At 42.6% G+C, this 19532-nt stretch overlaps 1 protein-coding gene across 1 annotated transcript in view; it reads right to left on the bottom strand.

The window, feature by feature from the left end:
* AFF3 (AF4/FMR2 family member 3) overlaps positions 1-19532 on the bottom strand; it is a 538134-nt gene that overhangs the window by 7343 nt on the left and 511259 nt on the right. Inside the window, exons 16-19 of the mRNA XM_036281386.1 lie at positions 11607-11670; positions 9038-9174; positions 3590-3661; positions 1697-1790 (exon numbers count right to left, since the gene is read on the bottom strand). Coding sequence (XP_036137279.1) covers positions 1697-1790; positions 3590-3661; positions 9038-9174; positions 11607-11670 — 367 coding nt within the window. The remainder of the gene's footprint in view (positions 1-1696; positions 1791-3589; positions 3662-9037; positions 9175-11606; positions 11671-19532) is intronic.

Here is a 19532-nt window from a genome sequence, read left to right as displayed (position 1 = left end):
TCTAGAAGAAAATGTAGGCAACAAAATTTTGGACATCATACGGAGCAGAATTTTCACTGATACATCACCTAAGGCAACAGAAATAAAGGAGAAAATGAACACATGGGACTACATCAAACTAAAAAGCTTCTGCACAGCAAAAGAAACAATCATCAAAATGGAAAGGCAACCCACTGTATGGGAGAACATCATTGCCAATGATGTATCAGATAAGGGGTTAATTTCTAATATATATAGAGTGCTCATACAACTCCACAAAAGGAAGACAAAGAACCCAATTAAAAAATGGGCAGAGGAGATGAATAGACACCTCTCCAAACAGGACATACAAATGGCCAAGAGACATATGAAGAAATGCTCAACATCACTAATCATCAGAGAGATGCAAATTAAAACAACAATGAGGTATCACCTCACACCTGTCAGAATGGCCGCCATCAACAAATCATCAAACAAGTGTTGGCGAGGGTGTGGAGAAAAGGGGACTCTAATACACTGCTGGTGGGAATGCAGACTCGTGTAGCCGCTATGGAAAACAATATGGTGCTACCTCAAAAAATTAAAAATTAAACTTCCATTTGACCCAGTGATCCCACTGCTGGGAATATACCCTAAGAAGCCTGAAACACCAATCAGGAAGAATATATGTACCCCCATGTTCATAGCAGCACTATTTACAATAGCTAAGATCTGGAAACAGCCCAAGTGTCCACCAGTAGACGAATGGATCAAAAAGCTGTGGTACATATACACAATGGAGTACTATGCAGCGGTAAGAAAGAAAGATCTCTTATCCTTTGAGACGACATGGAGGGACCTGGAAAGTATTATCCTAAGTGAAAGAAGCCAAGCAGAAAAAGACAAATACCACATGATCTCACTTATATACGGAATATAATGAACATAACAGTCTGAGGAATACAGTAGACCCAGACACATGGAAGTAGGGCACAGACTGACATCCCTCAGAAGAGGGGATGGGGGGTGGGGGGGTGGGAAGAGATAAACCACAGAACTTATATGCATGTATGCATGACCAATGGACATGGACAACTAAGCCGGGGACAGGGTGGAGGGGGGGTGGGGTGGGGGGGGTGCCAATGGGGTAAAAAGGTAAAATATCTGTAACAAAAAAATAAATAAAAATTCATAAAAAAAAAAAAAAAGGGCAGAGGAGCTGAATAGACACCTCTCCAAACAGGACATACAAATGGCCAAGAAACATATGAAGAAATGTTCAACATCACTAATCATCAGAGAGATGCAAATTAAAATAACAATGAAGTATCTCCTCACACCTGTCAGAATGGCCGCCATCAAGAAATCATCAAACAAGTCTTGGCGAGGGTGTGGAGAAAAGGGGACTCTAGTACACTGCTGGTGGGAATGCAGACTGGTGCAGATCCCATGGAAAACACTATGGTGTTACCTCTAAAAATTAAAAATTGAATTGCCATTTGACCTAGTGATCCCACTTCTAGGACTATACCCTATGAAACCTGAAATACCAATCGGAAAGAATATATGTACCCCCATGTACATAGCAGCACTATTTACAATAGCTAAGATCTGGAAACAGCCCAAATGTCCATCAGTAGACAAATGAATAAGAGCAATGGATTCTATCCACAAAAATGTCCTTGATAGGAAGACAGCTGAATAAGAGGAACAATGACACCCATTAGCCAGACAGTACCTTGAAATAGTCGATAAGTGCTTTTGAATACTTTACAGCATGATCCCTTTTGAGTCGAAACATCCGCCAGTACAGGAGAGCCAGGCATCGGTAACTGCAGCGGAAGAAGAGAAATGAGCCCCGAAAGCATGAGTGTGTCCTTTGCAAACAAGGCTTTCCAAAAATCTTGTTGTTCCAAGTACTCACTGTTTATATCCTGATTATGTATAATATATACATATATGTCTGTAAGTATATGATCTTCCTTTTGTTCAGAATATATACCTCAAAAATTCAAGGAGTTACTCCATAAATATATTTACCATTATTAGATTATTTAATAACTCTATTGCTTTATTGGGGTGTGGGGCTGACCATTTTCTTCATCCACCACTAGAGGGCAGTGTCTCTCCATGAGAGGAATGAGGAAGCTCTAGCTCATTGCTTTCACTGCTCAATTGGAGAGTTTCAGGGCAGAGTGACTTGATTTCCCTCTGACCCCTGAACTTCTGGCACCACTGGCTTTGCTGAAGAAAAGCCTTCCACCTGTTTTTACCCCTTTACCTTTAAACTACTTTACTTGAATATAATTAGTTCAAATAAAGGAATAGATATGTATTTTATAAACAATAAAAACTCTATGCTGAGATTATTTTGTTTTATATAATATTTTATATACTTATATACATATTACTAATCTTATATAATGTTAATCATCATTAATTTATTAATCCTAATATGGAACTTTAAGTTTGAAAAGAACGCAGAAAGCATTTCCCAAGACGTTTCCTCTTTCGCTTGGTGCTTTTCACTTATAATTATTTGCTAACTCAGGTGTGGTGTTGACATGCTAGATTACCAACATACCAAACACAATCTCATGGTCTCTTCTTAGCATATCAAACTCCAGATGATGTGATGATGCAAGACTACCCAAGGCCCTCTCTTGTGTGTATGTTGCTGTTATTGTTATTGTTCATCTTCACCTGAGGATATTTTTCCATTGATTTTTAGATAGAGTGGAAGGGGGGAGGGATGAGAGAGAGGCAGAAAGGGAGGGAGGAAGGGTGGGGAGAGAAAGAGAGAGAGAGAGACATTGATTGGTTGCCTCCCACATGGGCCCTGACCAGGGGGACCAGGCACATGCCCTTGAGCAAGAATCAAAGCTGAAAGAGACCCTGACTAACCGCTGAGTCCAACAAGTAAGGGCTATTGTTTTGTTTTGAGACTTGATTGTGTACTCACACTGCAGATCATGGGAAGTATAAACCTTCATAGAGCAAAATATCTGGATCCCTATCACAAAAGGAATAAATAAAGAGCTATCTTATGATTTAGGGGAGTGAAGTGAGGTATCCTGAGAAGAAGTACAGGGAAATTACTACTATAATCAGATATTCATTATCATGTAATTGTTACAGATATAAAAATCTATTAATGTTGGTTAAAATTTTACAAGGAAAGCTTTCATTATCAAAGTGTAATGAACTGCTCCTCAATTTAATGTGTTGAGGACTTGAATGCGTCATCTTCATTTGCTCATGCTAATCCCACATGTAAAGAGATAGATGAATTGCTTTGATTGCAACTAAATGTTAAACCCAAGAGATATTAACATTTGGCACAATTCACATTCAAATCATTAAAACACAGACCTACCTGATTTTAACACACACACACACACACAGAAACTTATCCATGCAAAATGGACCTGTCCGTTTGCAATCACGAAGCATGCACCTCATGGCTGCTACAGAAGCAAGCAATGGGTGGGCTCTCCCTGGCCACCATTAGATTTGCATGTGGTTTTGCATGTCAGCAGCTCTAGAAATACACTACGCATTTCAGCACCTGGTTTGCCAATGACCATATATAGGCTGGGCAGGCTATCTGAAGCCGATGTGATGCACTCACCATAATGCAGCCAGTTGTTTATCCTCTGGTGTGGCATTGGGGCCTGAGTGTGTTTTTAGTCTCATGGCATACCTGGGAGAAAAGAAAAGAAAGCAAAACCAAAGCAATTTTAAAAGTTCTTTTAATTGAATTTATTAGGGTGACACTGGTTAATAAAATCATATAGGTTTCAGGTGTACAATTCTCTAATACATCAGCTGTATATTGTATTGTGCTCAACACTCCAAGTCTCCTTCCATCACCATTCATCCTCTTCTGCCTCCTTTCCCTTTGGTAATCACCATACTGATGTTTGTGCCTATGAGGTTGTTTTTTGTTTTGTTTTGTTTTTGGTGTTTTTGCTTAATCCCTTCACCTTTTTCACCCAGCCCTGCAACCCTCTTCCCCTTTGACAGTCTGTTCTCTATGAGTCTATTTCTATTTTATGTGTTTACTTTGTTCATTAGATTCCACATATAAGTGAAATCATATGGTATTTGTCTTTCTCTGACTTGCTTATTTCACTTAGCATAATATTCTCCAGGTCCGTCCATGAGGTCTCAAAATGTAAGATTTCTGTCTTTTTTTTTTTTTTTAACAGCCGAGTAGTATTCCATTATGTAAATATATTGCCTTTTTTTTTTTTTTTTTCTTTATCCTCACCTGAGGACATTTTTGTTCAGATAGAGTGGAAGGGAGAGAGAGGAAGGGAGAGAGAAATATTGACGTGAAAGGGACACATCGAGTGGCTGCCTCCTGCACGACACAACCAGGGCCGAGGACAAACTGCAACCGAGGTACGTGCCTTTAGCGGGAATCGAACCTGGGTCTCTCTGGACTGCAGGCCGATGCTCTAACCACTGAGCAAACCGGCCAGGGCTACCACAGCTTTTTTTTTTATCTACTCCTCTACTGATGGACACTTTGGCTGCTTCCATATCCTAGCTGTTGTAAATAACGCTACTATGAACTCTATATCTGGTAGATTGCTTGCCTTCATTTCATTTAGCTTTTTTTTTTTTCCCCTGGCAATTTCTCCTGTTCTTTCATTTAGGATTTGTTTTGTTTTTTTGATCTCTCTATTTTGGTTGCCTCTTTGTGTTTGTTTCGATGTATTAGGTAGATCTCCTGTGTCTCTTAGTCCTTGTTTGGTGGCCTTACGTAGTAGGTGTCCTGTGGGACCCAGTGGTGCAGTCTCCCTAATCACCTGAACTGTGTGTTCCAGGAACACCCCTTGTGTGGGTTCTGTGAGTCCTCCTGTTGTAACTGAGTCATGGGTTTACTACTGGCCTGTCTGTGTGTGGGTCTGACCCTCAGGCTGGCTGACTGTGGGTACTGACCCAACCACAGTGTACAAGCTGCTGTGCAGGGCTGATCATGGTAAGTGGACTTTGCCTCAGCAGAGTCTGGTGCCTGTCAAGATCTCCCTTTGGCTATGCTGCTTGTGAAGCTAATTGGATCCTGCTCTAAAGCTGTCTGAAGCTGACCACCGGGTGTGTTGGATCTGGGGTCTCTTGCGAGGGACTCTGGTGCAGGTCAGCGATGTCTGACACTTCCTGTGACTGGCCCTGGGCAACCTGTTTGGAGCTCCAGGATGATCCAGTTTGTGGCTGCCTCTGCTCTTCCTGGGTGTGTGTGGGAAGGACCAGGCTATGCACCAAGGCTGGCTTGCACAAGCACCACGTCCAGCGACAGGTCAGCAAAAGGCCCAAGGCACCCTGAGATCTGCCTCTGCCTGCCTCCACCTGCTGGCTGCCTGTTAGGCTCAGTCACTGAAAGAGCCTCTGGTGCTCCTTGAGTCACATGAGGTAGATTCGCAGAGAGTCACTAGATAGGGGTGAGTGGTGTTCACCAGACTGATAACAGGTTCAATCTCAGTGCCAGTGCTCAGTCAGAGGCCACTCAGCAAAAGTCCCCTTGTATACCAAGTCTAGGGCCACCTGCCGGGTACCTGCAGACCTTTGTGGTGGGGCAGGGCCTCAGAAAATTGTCAGGGTGAGGCCAGAGGGTTTATTAGTACCAAACAGATCCTGTCCTAGAGCCACTCAAATCACTGTGTCCTAGATTCTGCCAGGAGCTCAGCAGGGTGGGGCTGCTGGGAGACCGGGTGGGGCTAGTGGAGCTCCCATGAAGGGGAGCGCAGGTCAGGCGTGGGGGAGGGGAGAAGTGGCCTTGCCCCAGAGCCACACAACTCAGTCACTGAACCCTGAGTCTGCCTGCATCTCCATACCCCTGCACAGGCAGCTGGCTCCTCAGCAGGGTGTGAGCTCCACTGGGCGGATGACGGAGTCCCAGGGGTGAGGCTATTGCATGTGCCAGGCTCAGACTGTAAGGAGGGAGTGCTCCACCCGAGAATGATGGTGTCTTCAGTGCGAGAGGGGGACTCAGCACAGGGGTCCTGGCAGCTGTCCCTTCAGCTCTCTCCCTAGAGCCACAAAGCCCAGTTTCTCCTCATGCAACCTGAGTCTGCTCTGCCCCCCCCTGCTGGATCCCAGGGTGAGGGGCTGCGAGTGAGAGTTTGTGTGCTGGCCCTTCACGAGGGAGCCTGTGTCTCTAGCAGACTCCTGTCTCTTCTTGGTGGCAGAACCTCCACTGATTTTTACAAACGAATGTTATGTGGGCGCCTGTTCCTGGCTCTGGTGCGCTGGGCTGGGAGCCCGGTGTGGGGTTGAGACCATCCTCGAGGGATCTTAGTCACTGCCCGTGGGTGCGGGGCCAGCCCTTTGCGCTTCTCTGTCCTTCCTACCAGTCTTGATGCGGCTTCTTCTGTAAATCTTTGGTTATAAGAGTTCCATTCAGCTAGTCTTTGGTTGGTTATTCAGGTTGATTGATCTACATTTTAGTTGTAGTTTCAGTCTGGTCCTGGGAGGAAGTGAGTGTAACTTCCCCCTATTCTACCACCGTCTTGGATCCCACTCAAAAATTTTTTTAAAAACCTTTCTTATTATCAATAGAACATCTGCTATGATGGACGTTCTCTCTGCCCAATATTTAGTTTTTCATAGTGTTTGCAGATAACTCTTTCTTAAATGCTAGCGGATGCTGCCTCATTTTCCTATAGCATTATATTATTGTGATGACTAGAAGAAAATAGTTCTTATGACCATCTAGCTGCTTTCTGTCCTTTAACAATACAGGTTCAAATGCTGAAGATGGTTCCGGATGACACCAGTTCAAGTATTCCACGTATATGGTGACACATCCATTTTTACACATTTTAAATTATGGCCGAGTGGCTGACGAGAAGGAGGCAAAGTTTAATCCTTCCAGGCCAATCTCCAGAAAAAATGTTCGCTCCTGTACTCAGATAAATGCCTGGTTTTACCCCTTTTTCATTGTGACATAGCGTTTATTCTGACAGTAGGGTAAGTATCCTGGGCGCATAACTAGTGGCTTTTATGAACTTTACTTAATCACACTCTCAGGACCGTGGCCATTTTCTTCTCAATAACATACTAAGTTATTTACAGACTCTTTGCGAGAGCTGAGGTATATGTGGAATGGTCAGGGATTCCTGGGTTCAAATCCCAGCAGACAATTATTAGTTGTGAGAGCTTAGACAAACTAGTATCTTTAAACTTCCATGTCCTTATTTATCAAGTAATATTAATACTGCTAATTACATAGGGTTGTTGTAAGAATGAACTGAGATAGTATTTGGAAAGCTTTTGGCATAATGGGCTGGCTTGTTGCAAATTGCTCAAGAAATGATACTATTATTATACCATCTCCAAAATATGCAGATTTGTAGCATTGTCAGGTGTATCTCCTGCATAGTTTTCATAGTGGTTGTTCTGGGTTTTACAATACACACATGCGACATCACAATTTACTGGTATCAACACTCTCCACTTTCGGTGAAGTGTGGAAACCTTACTTCTGCTTCAGTCCCTTTACTTTCTCCACTTTTAAATAACATTGTCTTGAGTATCAGATGGTGGTATAATTTTTGTTTTGATCATCATATATGATTTACGAAACTCATGAGGACAGTTTATGGCACATATCCAAATTGCTCTTCTGTTGTTCTTTTTTCCTGATGCTCTAAGATTCCCACCCCCCCCTTTTTTTTTGGTCATTTCATTTCTATTTGAGGTACTTCCTCTGGCTAATCTGCAAGGATGGGTTGTCCTTAGTCTAAGAATATATTTATTTCTTCTTCATTCCTGAAAAAATGAAGTTTCAATGAATCTAGAATTCACTGATAGTTTTTTCTTTTTCTTTCAGCACTTGTAAACTGTGCCACTGTCTTCTAGCTTTCATGGTTTCAGATGTGAAGTCGGCTGTCATTTGAATTGGTGTTCCCCTACAGGTAACATGTAGTTTCTTTCTGGTTGCTTTCAGAATTATTTGTTTTTAGTTTTTAGAAATGTAGTTATGACGTGTTTTCAAGTGCATTTCTTAGAATTTATCCTATTTGGATTTTTCTCAGCTTCTTGAGCCTATAGGTTTATGTCTTTTTTCAAATTTGGCAAATTTCAGCCATTATTTCTTCAGATATTCTTCAGTCCTACTGTCTTCCTCTCCTCCTGGGACTCCAATGATACATATGTTGAATCTTTTGTCTTTGTGTTTGAAGCTCTACCCCTTTTTTTTCCAGTCTATTTTCTCTGTTACTTAGATTGCGTAAATTCTATTTCCTGTTCATTGATTCTATCCTCTGTCATTTTCACTGTACTACTGAGCCCATCCAGTGAGATTTTTATTTCTGTTAGTTTTTGAAAGAATTCTTTTATATTATGGGTATTAGACAGCATTCAAAGAGGCTAAACTGGCTAAAAACATAACTCATATGACAAAGGTTTTCAGTAGGGTTAATGGATGAACTTCCCTTAATGGTTCATTGAGATGATAAGGATGTGCCTTTCAGGGATCCATCACGAAAAATCAACATCTCCCACAAACTCCTTGATGTGCCCCCAGCAGAAACCCTGCTTCTGCTCACATTACACCTCTTAACCCAGGTTGGGGAATGATGCTCATATTTGAGTCTTACACTATGCCAAGACCTTCTGAGATAGTATGTCATAGGGTAAATTTCACTTCCTAAAATCCCCCCAAATCTTCTTTCCTTTCATTAAATACTCCTGAATTTTTATTGGTGGAGTTAGTGTTGAGATTATACTAACATGAATCAGATTTTTAAAAGGCAGCATAGAGGTGAGATGAGTTAAAAACCTGCCACTCCCTAGCTGGATGAAGTAGGCATTCACGGTTCACCCAGACTCAGCTTCCCTCACACAGCAATAAGCAGTTACAGGAGCTGCCTTGTCTCACTCACAACAAGAACCAAGGAGGCAGGGGTGCGAGAGGGTCATGCAAAATCTTACATTGTTACTTTTGGAGATGAACAAAGGTGCTTGATAGCTGATAGTACAGGTTGACATTCTTTTCTCTGTATTCAGGGTACTTACCCACATTCCTCACTCCCCTGCCCCCACCCAGCCAGTAAAAGAACACAGCACTTACCTGATGAGCTCCACTGTTTCTGAATACATTGTGTAAGGAGATTTGGATTCCATTGGGCCCTGTTCCATTGCATTTCCACACTCAATGAATGACAAGGCTGCTTCTGCGTAGTTCAAAGCCTTTCCAAACTTTTCCACCTGATGAACAGAGTTAACACAGTGTCTTCCCTAAGTACAGATTTTAAACATCATTGTCCCATTGTCTATACACTTTATTTGAGAAACTCACCTTTTGAGTTCCAAAATCCTGTGAATGGGGCTGAGAGAAAAAAAGAAATGGGACACTCCCTTCCTAGTTATCTTCATAAATTACCCGTGGTGTAGGGTGAGTGAGTGGATGGTTACAGACAGAACTGTACCAAATCACAGAACAACTGCCAATCAGAATTGCTCAGAATTTCAGGCTGCTCTAATTTCTGGTTCCCTCTTTTTGACCCCTACTGCATGGAAACTTCATTCCTTGTTCTCCCATGCTCTACTAACTATAGAGCGAAGTTGGTAGGTCTGATTCCATATGAGAGTTTTCGTACTTTTTTCTGTATTCCAACTTTGACGATTTACGTCTTTTACATTATTGGTGACATTTCCATGTCCATGCTTTCCTCCTAGGATGTGTGTGTTTACTTATTTCTTTAACAGTTAGGACCTCACGTAAGGATGAGAGTGAGGAGAAGAAAGAGGAGATACAACTCAAGGCAACATTTCAGCTTAGCTAAAATGGAACACAGAGGTGATATTTAATAAAAACCATATTTTTTGGTGTGGATTATATGAGGTTGTTTAAATTGATGTTAATTTTTTTCCCCACAACAGCAAGAATCAGCTCTATATTGTTAGGTTCTCATAAAACCAAATTTACACATCAAGGTCCTGTTTCCATACATTGTTACTCTCTGTAGATAATTACATATTTTAAGTTTGAATCGCGTAATCTCTCCAGTTTTCAAATATTCATTCATCAATCAAAACAGAATTACACAAATACTTTAATTACTAATATAAGTCTTGACTCTAAAAAGTTCCCATTGATAACGATGCCTTAGAAAACAAAAATGTGGAGCAAAATGCTCCCTCATTAGCAAATCAAATTTTTAAACAGTTTATAGCCCTAATAGGCTATCAAATATTACTTGGCTACACTTTCAGGTTAAGGAAGCCATTTCATTCAATAAGTATTTTCTGAAGCACTCAATTTTGTACTATGTGCACTCGATGCACACAAGTTCCTTCGAAGTATATACAACACATTTAGAGAGAAACAATGTGCACCCACAAGACAGTTCCCAGTACTAGGCGGTCTGTGATGAACTGGAGATGCAAAGCCAGGAGTCCAGTGAACATGAAATGGTAGGAAGGGGGGCAAGTGATGGGATTGCAGAGTCTGCGAGGCCTCTGGAGGAGACCCGGAAATGACACCAGGAAGGAAAGGATTGGGGAGCATGCTGAAGGTGTGAGTACACGAGTGTGTGTGTAAGTATGTGTGAGCTGCAAGTGTGAGGCTCTACACGTGCAAAGGCCTGCTGGCTGGCGTGAGCACAGTGTACTTAGAGTCCAGTAGGGGCCCTCCTGGCTGAAGCATTTTGGGGTTGGACAAGGTGACTCTGAATGAATAATCCTGATAACCCTACGTGATTCAGGCAGAAATTTTCATTCTGCTTTAACATTTGATGCCCTTCATTCGACAGTGACCAGAACCCTTCATCAGACTGTGGGTTTGAGAGGGAGAGAACTGTACCTTCTCTATTGTCCGATACTCTGGTTGTTTCCCTTGTACCCTGGTGCACCTGGGCAGTGATCTTCATACAAATAAATATTTGATGGGCAACATCAGTAGCATTAGAATAATATGATAAAGGTCATTTGAAATGCCTTTTGCATCTCCAGCTCCCCAACCTCAGTGATAAATGATGGAGGGGAACCGAACCAGCATTTCCGGGCAGGAAAGAGTCTTCTTGGATAAGACCTCAAGATACAATAACTATGTAATTGATCTCTTTTAGAAAAAAACAAAAAAGAGGTTCAAAAACAGTCTAATGCCTGAAAAGCTTCAAGCTTTCCAAAATAGGAGATTATCCAAGCAAGACAAATTATTTTTTGTAAACATGAAATCATGATGACTCTAGAATCTTATGTGCATTATAATAGTTTCTGTGTTGTACACTTTCAGAGAAGTATTCATTTTGGCAGATACACATGAAGAACATGAGTCTTTTTGAAAAGAGATTAGATCCTGGGACCAAGCCAAGGGTTAGTCAGGCTAACAAGACAGAAAAATGCAAACTTAGATTTTATTTTTAAAGAAAAAAAAAAGCCACCCACTGACTCCACTGCTTCTAGTTACTATTCAAACCTTAGAATGAAATTAAAATTTGTTTATCCAGGGCTTTCTCCCAGTCAGACATTATTGGTTGAAGTCATAATTTATTGGGCCATGAGCATTTGATTATATAAACATTTCTCCATTTAACGGACCCAGCCATCCTTGTAATAGATTTTATAATTACCCCAGTGATAAAGGTGCAGTACAAACGTAATTCGGAAAAATGTATCTAGAAAGAAAAGGAACTTACCATCGCGTCTGCTTTATGCTTCATCCGCTTAGCTTCTTGCATAAAATAATCTGCACTGCGAGGCCTGCAGGGAGAGGGCGGTGCCAAATGTCACTACTGTGCAAGTGGAAGAGCTTGTGAAAATATTCCATCCTTTTGTTCAAACTTAAATCACAATTTTAAAAACTCTGCTTAATAAAGAATCAGGTAGTTTTTACATTTCCAAATTATAGCCCATATGCAAAATATCACCATTATATTTCACTTAAGGCAGCAATTCAAAACACAGTATATGCTGATCATCTACCTTTACAGTGATTGTAATACAGTTCCTCTGTGCCTAATTTGAATCAGATTTTTTATTGCATGGTTAAGAAAACAAATAAAAAAATCTTATTTCACATGATATTTACACAAAACAATTGCTTTTTAATGTAAAGAATGAAAATATACCTCATACTAATTGTATAGAGATGCATGGTTGAATATATTTATGTATTCTTATGAAAATCAGTGCATTTACATGCATAAATGGTAAAGTTATATGTATCTATATATCATTATTTTAAAGTTTCACAGTGAGAAACAAAAAGAGGTATTGCTGTATGATTACATTCCATTTATAATGATGTTAATTGTAAAATGATGTCCACCTTGTAACAGGGTAAATGTGGCAAGTATTCTCTAGAGCTCTGATTAGCTGGTTGGTAAATATTAACAGCAGACGTGCATTATTAAAGCAATACCCTGGCCAGCACTGATTCTGCTGGGAGATGAAGGTAAATCATCCAGAGGCTGATCTGAATGTGTGTAATAACTTCAAGTTACACTAAGGTACTCTTCAGACAGTATCTTTAAATGCTTAGTCTGATCGTTTTAAAAAATCTGCCTACTTTAGGTGACATCAGCCTAAACTGTTTTGTATTATGGATCTTTATTTAATCAATAAACTTGACCTATTCATGGATATCTAATATGAGCCAGTACTCCCTGAAATGGAGATAAGATGTAAGTACTGATATTCACTACAGCTTGTTTAACCTATTGTTCTATGCTTATTGTGAGCTGCCTTTTCCAGATTCTAATGGGTCTTCTTCCTTACTGCAATATTAGGTCGTCAGAACATCCTTACATCCTTTTATCCCAAAAGGTCAAAATGCTTAGGAAAACCACAAATATCGTGTTCCCAATTCCACTGCAATCCAAAACGATTATCCTCATTTTACTAGTTTTAATCAATCAATCAATCAATCAATCAATCAATCAGTCAATCACAAACTGGGATCACGGCAGATAGTTTCAAGTCACAGGTCACAAACCACTGAGGCATAAATTATTGTCATGACTGTGGCACTATGCTGGAAATACTCGACTTCAACAAGAAATGAGGAACACAGTTGCAGGGGTTTCCTTAATGCGTAATGAAACTTGTTTTGGGCTCATCTCCCTTCACCATTCCTGCTGCCACTCACGCTGCAAACCTCCAGCCATCTTGGTGGGTCTGCACTGGAGGGTGAGGCCTGTGGTTTCCTCCACTGAAGGCCCTGCTCCTACCGGCTCTGGTTTCTCTGGTCCATTCCTAGATGTCCATACTTCTTCCATTGGAATGGCTTTAGTGGCCTTCACATGGTTTTCAAAAAGTCTTTGTCCCCATATTGACCTCTGAACACGTATTGACTGTTTATTTGGTTTTTTATTCCAATTCTGTCAATTTACATTATTTTTGTTAGTGGTGGTTTTCAACAGACTTATTTTTTTTTAGCTATTTTAAGTTGATAGGAAGCAGACAGCACAGAGGGCGCCCAATACATCTCCTGCCTCACACACCCACAGCCTCCCTTCACTGTCAACATCAGTAATATGTTTGTTACAGTCAATGAACCTGTATCATCATCACCCAAAGCCCATAGTTCACATTAGGGTTCACTCATGGTGTGGAACATTCTATGGTTTTGACAAATGTATAATATTTACCCACCATCATAGTATCCTACAGAGTAGTTTCACAGCCCGAAAAATCCTCTGCATTATTGTTTGGTTTTCCTTTTGCTTCACGCTCCCAAGAATCAGACCCCGCCTCTCACCCAAACCCAGATCAGACCCCTGAGCTTCAGAGGTGGTCCAAGGCCAATTTGTTCAGAAGAAGAGTCCAGGAATTTCCATCCATTTCTCCGTTATCAAACGCTATGGATGCTGCCTTGTGAACATTCCTTTCTTCTCTCAACGAAACATCCACCACAGAGGTCTAGGCTTCCATCACCTCTCCCGCATGACAGTTTCACTCCCCGTCAATCTATCCCGGACCCTAACCCTTGGACCAACGTTTGTAAAATACGGCTTTCATTATTTCACCACCCCACTCATAGACCTAAAATCAATCTCCAGGGCCCATGACCTCTCAGTTCAGCCCTCTAGTAATCTCACCCAATGGTCACTTACTCACCAAGGCCCTCAACCACAGGGCATGTCTCCTCACTGTCTTGTTAACATGTTGTTCCTGTCTCAGAAGCTCTGCTCACTCGCTTTATCCTGCACGGACTACCCTCCTCTCTGCTCATTCACAGAGTATTTACTATGAGCCAAATGGCACCTATCCCCCCAATTTTACCACCATTAGGCCCAGCCGGTGTGGCTCAGTGGTTGGGTGTTGACCCATGCACCAAGAGGTCACCAGTTTGATTCCCAGTCAGGGCACACGCCCAGGTTGTGGGCCAAATCCCCAGTGTGGGGCATGCAGAAGATGGCCAATCGATGTTTTTCTCTCTCTCTCCCTTCCTCTCTCTCTAAAAAAAAATCAATAAAAAATTTTTTAAAAAAGTTCACCGCCATTAGGTTTTTTGGGTAACTTTGGTCCATACTCGTCTTTCTTTCCTAATCTGAGTCACCTCCTCTTGTTTGCACTACACTTCTGGGCATTTACTTATCTTCTGAGCTGTACTGGGCGGCAGCCATTGCATTCACACAACTCTGCAGCTGGTATGTTTTCAGCAGGGACTGTGCTGTAGGCCTCTTTGATCTTTCCCACCCTGTAGTTTTAGGAACACGGGAGAAGGTAAACGAATCCCCCTTGAATAGCACTGAATTCATTTTGAGCTTAGAAGAGAGTGGTGGCTTCTGATGGCAGCAACATAGCCAATGAGCCAGAGAACGGTCTCCATGGCAACCTGAAATTCTCTACATCATTATCTGCTCTACACTGTAGTATATGAGTTTGGTCATTTTTTTCTTGCCCTGTTTGGTAGGTCTTGTCGCTAACAGATCATCATTTCAACTGCATTTCGTTTTCATGAAAGGATTCTCTTGATAATAAGCTATGACATCTCAGTTTTTACGAGCCTTCTAAGCTACCCTTATGGATGGCAGTGGCTCCTAATTCCTAATATGGGGTCCTCAATCAATGCTGCTTTTATCTGCAGCATACGAATGTATTTTTAAACCTGATGTGGAGTCTTAGTCACAAACTCATAATAGTGTATGTGTATAAGTAACACATCTGATTTTCTGACTATATCACAGCAGTTACAACCGTAACTCGAGATGCTGAAAATGCACCATCCAGAGGCCATTTCTGAACACATTGGTTAGAATTCTCGTCTTTGCATATACTGCAGGGCTCATTACACCAATTCACTGAAGACTGCCTGATGACGGCCCATTTTCTCCTGGGCCAGGGGACCAATGGGCTGTCACCCCAAGTGTCCAGTGGTGCAGTGGGTCACACTGTCACGAGGGCATCATTGCAACAGCAATGTTCAAGTCAGTAGGAAAATGAAACTTGTCACCATCATGCCAGTTACAGAACAGAACACGGCAAAGGTACTAAAACAAAATCTAATTATCTCAGTGTTCCAATAGGTTTGTCATCTAATCTATTTTTTTCCCCTTTTACACGGAACACCTAGAGTTTTTGTTTTTCGTTTAGATAATAACATTCTTTGTGTTGTTTCTCAGTGATGGTATTTTATGAGGATACGTGAGCAAACCTAATAAAAGTTCAATTAAACATCATTCATGTAATTGTGTATCTTGGCCTCTTCAAAAATGAATGATCTAAAAAGGCAAAGCTGAGCTGCATACATCTTTGTTATAAGAGCTCTCAGCAGCAAAAACAATCTGAGCACTTGATCCAAAGAGATTGTTTTCTTTTTCTTTTCTTCTCCTCACCCACCGACCTACAAGCACGGGACCTTAGTTCTGAGCAGCCGCTGGGTCGGAGCTACCCCAACATTTCTCCTGGCACCGGAGGAGGATGAAAGCAGCCTTGCTCTTTGTTCTCCCTTTGTGGCTGAGATGGAGCTGAATGGGCTCCCATGGAGAGGCTGGCAGACTTCGTTCTGTAATTCCTACCTCTGTGAAACAGCCGCCCGGCAGAACCAGCCTGTTCTGGGAAACCTGGCAGGGACGAGAGCGCAACGTGTTTGAACAAACAGGTTCCTTGGCACAGCAGAAATCTGAGTAATTTTCTCAGGGAAGTTGAAATCCAGATCAGACAAATAGGCAACTGCACACCAAATGAATTCATCACCTGATACCCTGTCAGTGTGTCATTTGATAAGCCCCAGAGGTGTCACAGTGTCCCAAGCTTTGGGGTACTTTCTTCACTAAGAAGAACACGTAAGAAGTTGCCATATGGAAGAGAGGTTGGGTGAAAAAGGTGAAGGGATTAGAAGTACAAATTGGTAGTTACAAATAGTCTACGGAATAAGGTCAATAATATTGTAATAACTACGTAAGGTGCCAGGTGGGTACTTGAATTACCAGGGGGATCATTTTGTAAATTATGTAAACGTCTAACTACTATGCTGCACTCCTGAAACATTGAATGCCAGTTGTAACTGAAAAGAGGAAGTTAAGCCATTGTTTTGATGAGGAAGAGACACTATGGAAGAAGGCACTGCAGTCCGCCACTCCGGGGGCTGGCGCTGGCTTTAGGAGTGCTTCCTGAAGGAAGCAGGTGGACTGCATTTAGGAAGCAAGGATTCTATAACCTCGGTGTTGGCTGGGACCTGAGTCCCTGGAGCCTGGCTTCTCGGAAGCACCAGCAATCAGTCATCGCCTCGCTCACAGGCCGTGGGCGCCAGCAGACGGCTGCTTCACTTGGCCATGCATAGGAAGCGGCGCGTCTTCCAGGACGCACAGGCGGGGTGCCGCAGGGTCTTGTCATCCCATCAAAAGCAACTTTCTGGTGAAATGAAAACTCACCAATTTGACTGTTGTTCGACATTTAAAATAAAATAATTTTACAAAACCCTTTATGCCCTGGCCGGGTAGCTCAGCTGATTCGAGTGCTGTCCCGACACACCAAGGCTGTGGATTTGATCCTGGGTCCAAGCACATAAAAGAATCAACCAAGGGATGCATAAATAAGTGTACAACAAATCAATGTTTCTCTCTCTCTTGTCCTCCCTCTCCTCTCTCTCTCAAATCAACAAAACCCTTAAAATGATCAGAGAGGTAAGATTTCAAACAGGGAAATCGGAATTCTTTGTCTCCCACTCCAAGCCTAGTCCCTTTACTTTTTTCTCTCTCTCTTTGTTTTGGTTAGAACAAAATAAGGACCTGGGCTGAGAGACAGGGGATCTGTAATGGAAAAAATTCCTTATGAAGAACATACAGGCGTACGGATCAGAAAAGGTGGGGTCCAGCCTTGAAGCAACTCAGAAGGGGAGACCCTCAGGAGGAGCGCACTGGTCACGCCGGCCCTCCATGGGGGCACCTTGCTGCCATGCAGAGCACCTGCTCAAGGATTTCAGCTGGTGTCCTTTGACTAAATCATGCTGCAAGCGATCTGACCTTTTACATACAGGAATCTTCCCATCCTCTATAAAATTAAAATCCCTGCAGCTCTGAGACTGTCGAAAATAATGACATTACAAATGCCAAGTCCCTCTTCCTTCCCCACCAGCCACATTTCACATGCCATGGCCTTCAGCACCCTGTAGCTGAGGGGGTCTGTCCTCAACGTTGGGCGGTGGAAGGAGCTGGGCTTCTGTTACTGGTGCCACAGGACAGATGGGACGTTTGGCGGTTTGGCTGAATGTGATGGTCGTGACTGACTTCTTAGTGAAATATGGGCAGGAGACGGCCCATCCTTCTGGGAGCAGCAGGCATTCTGGCACGCGGGTTCGCTGGCTTCCGACGCAGCAATATGGCCGGTGGGAACAGAGGCTGCCTTTCCCGGCCAAGCATTTCAGCACTCAGCTCTGCTCAGGACTTCTGTACCGAGGCCTTCATGACACAGTTGTTCTCCCTCGATTTCTCCCTGGCCAAGAACTCCCGTCACCAATTATGACACCGCGTAGTTTACAGCTCCTGGCTCTGTACTAATAAGATCAGTTTCTGGGCTTTGAGTTGAATTAAGTGCTGTCACTCATTGACATAAACTCTTATGATTTTTTAAAAACAGAAGTTTGATCACACCAGTGTCACCTTAAGACCGTGGCTGTCAAGCAGTGAATGTCGTGCATGGCTAAATGTCAGCGGAGGAGGTGCCGTCGCGCTGCCACCAACCTGAGCCTGCAATTTATGCAGAACAAGCTGACCGGGATCACACTGTAAAAATCAGTGTTATTCTGTTCAGTTTCATCTGCATCCTAAGGCACACACGGTGCCTGTGTAATTGGTAACAAAGAAAAAGGGGCCTGGCGGCCCCTGGATTTAAATTTACCTGCATGTAGATCCCTTGTATTCCCGAAAAAAGAAAAATGCAGGCATTACCCGCTGGGAATGTTATTCTAATTCAGCAGGGTTCATTCAACACTTGTTACAGAGCGCCCATTGGATTCAGTCTGGTGTCTGAATCGCATGTTTATTCAACCATTAACGAGTATTTATAATACAAAAGAATGAGTTTACTTTTTTAAAAAGCTACACGATGCGGCTTTAAAAATTAAATGACAGTGTAGCATCTGTTACTTTTTGGACCGCTAGGACTGGGTTTCCATCAGCTCCACCTTACTTCAGTGCTAACTCTCCTGTTCTTTTCTTCTCCCGGTGGCCCTGCTGTGGCCGTTTCACTGCTTGTTGACACCCTGCGTGGGAAGGCAGGGGGGTCACAGGATTGAGGTCCTCCTCTGTCCAAGGGGCTGCTGCGGGGGAAAGTGCTGTAAGCCTGCAGATGGGGCGGGGACCAGGAGGAGGCGCAGGTTTTGTGGTCCCAGAGAACCTTTCCAGGGAGGCCACCCCTGCGCCTCCCTCTCCCCTAAATTGCTGACTGAGAATTAATTAACTGTGCATCTTAGCTCCTTCCTGCCCTGGATCTGGCCCTTAGTAAGTGCTCAGCACATACCAATTGAACCTGGGAGACATTTTACACAATTTTAGGGTACTTCCCTGCCCAGTGATCTCTTAAGGGACAATCTCTGTTATTGTTTCAAGAAGACACAATGCTTATCTCTGCTTCTCAAGCTTGACGAATCTTCCCAGGACTTTATCATTCATTTTTTTGTTAATTCTCACTCGAGGATATTTTCCCATTGATTTTAGAGAGAGTGGAAGGGAGGGAGGGGGAGAGGGAGAGAGAAAAAAAAACACCCATCAATGTGAAAGAAACACATTGATTGGTTGCCTCACGTACAATCCCGACCAGTGGAACCTGCAACCCAGGAACGTGCCTTTGATCGGGAATCAAACCCATGACTCTTCGGTCCGCAGGCAGAAGCTCTGACTGCTAAACCAAACTGGCCAGGGCTTCCCAGAACCTTTTTAGTTCAATGGTTGAGTGGCTGGTTGAGTTGCATGTTTATTTCACTGTTATGGATTTCAAAGCAATTGGGACACAGGGCAACTGGAATATGACATCTCTCTCTTGCCATGATGGATATGTAAGAGTGCTTTTAAAATTCTATTATATCTATATCCATAAAAGGACAAACAGTTTTATTATAGCTGTCGGCCAGAAAAATGAGACATATTTCTAATGGGAAGAACACATGATAACAGCCTCTT

This window comes from Molossus molossus, unplaced genomic scaffold (genome assembly GCF_014108415.1).
Source record: "Molossus molossus isolate mMolMol1 unplaced genomic scaffold, mMolMol1.p scaffold_m16_p_34, whole genome shotgun sequence".
Lineage (NCBI taxonomy): Eukaryota > Metazoa > Chordata > Mammalia > Chiroptera > Molossidae > Molossus > Molossus molossus.
The sequence above is the reverse complement of the archived record's forward strand: the minus strand, read 5'-3'. Positions and strand labels throughout refer to the sequence as shown.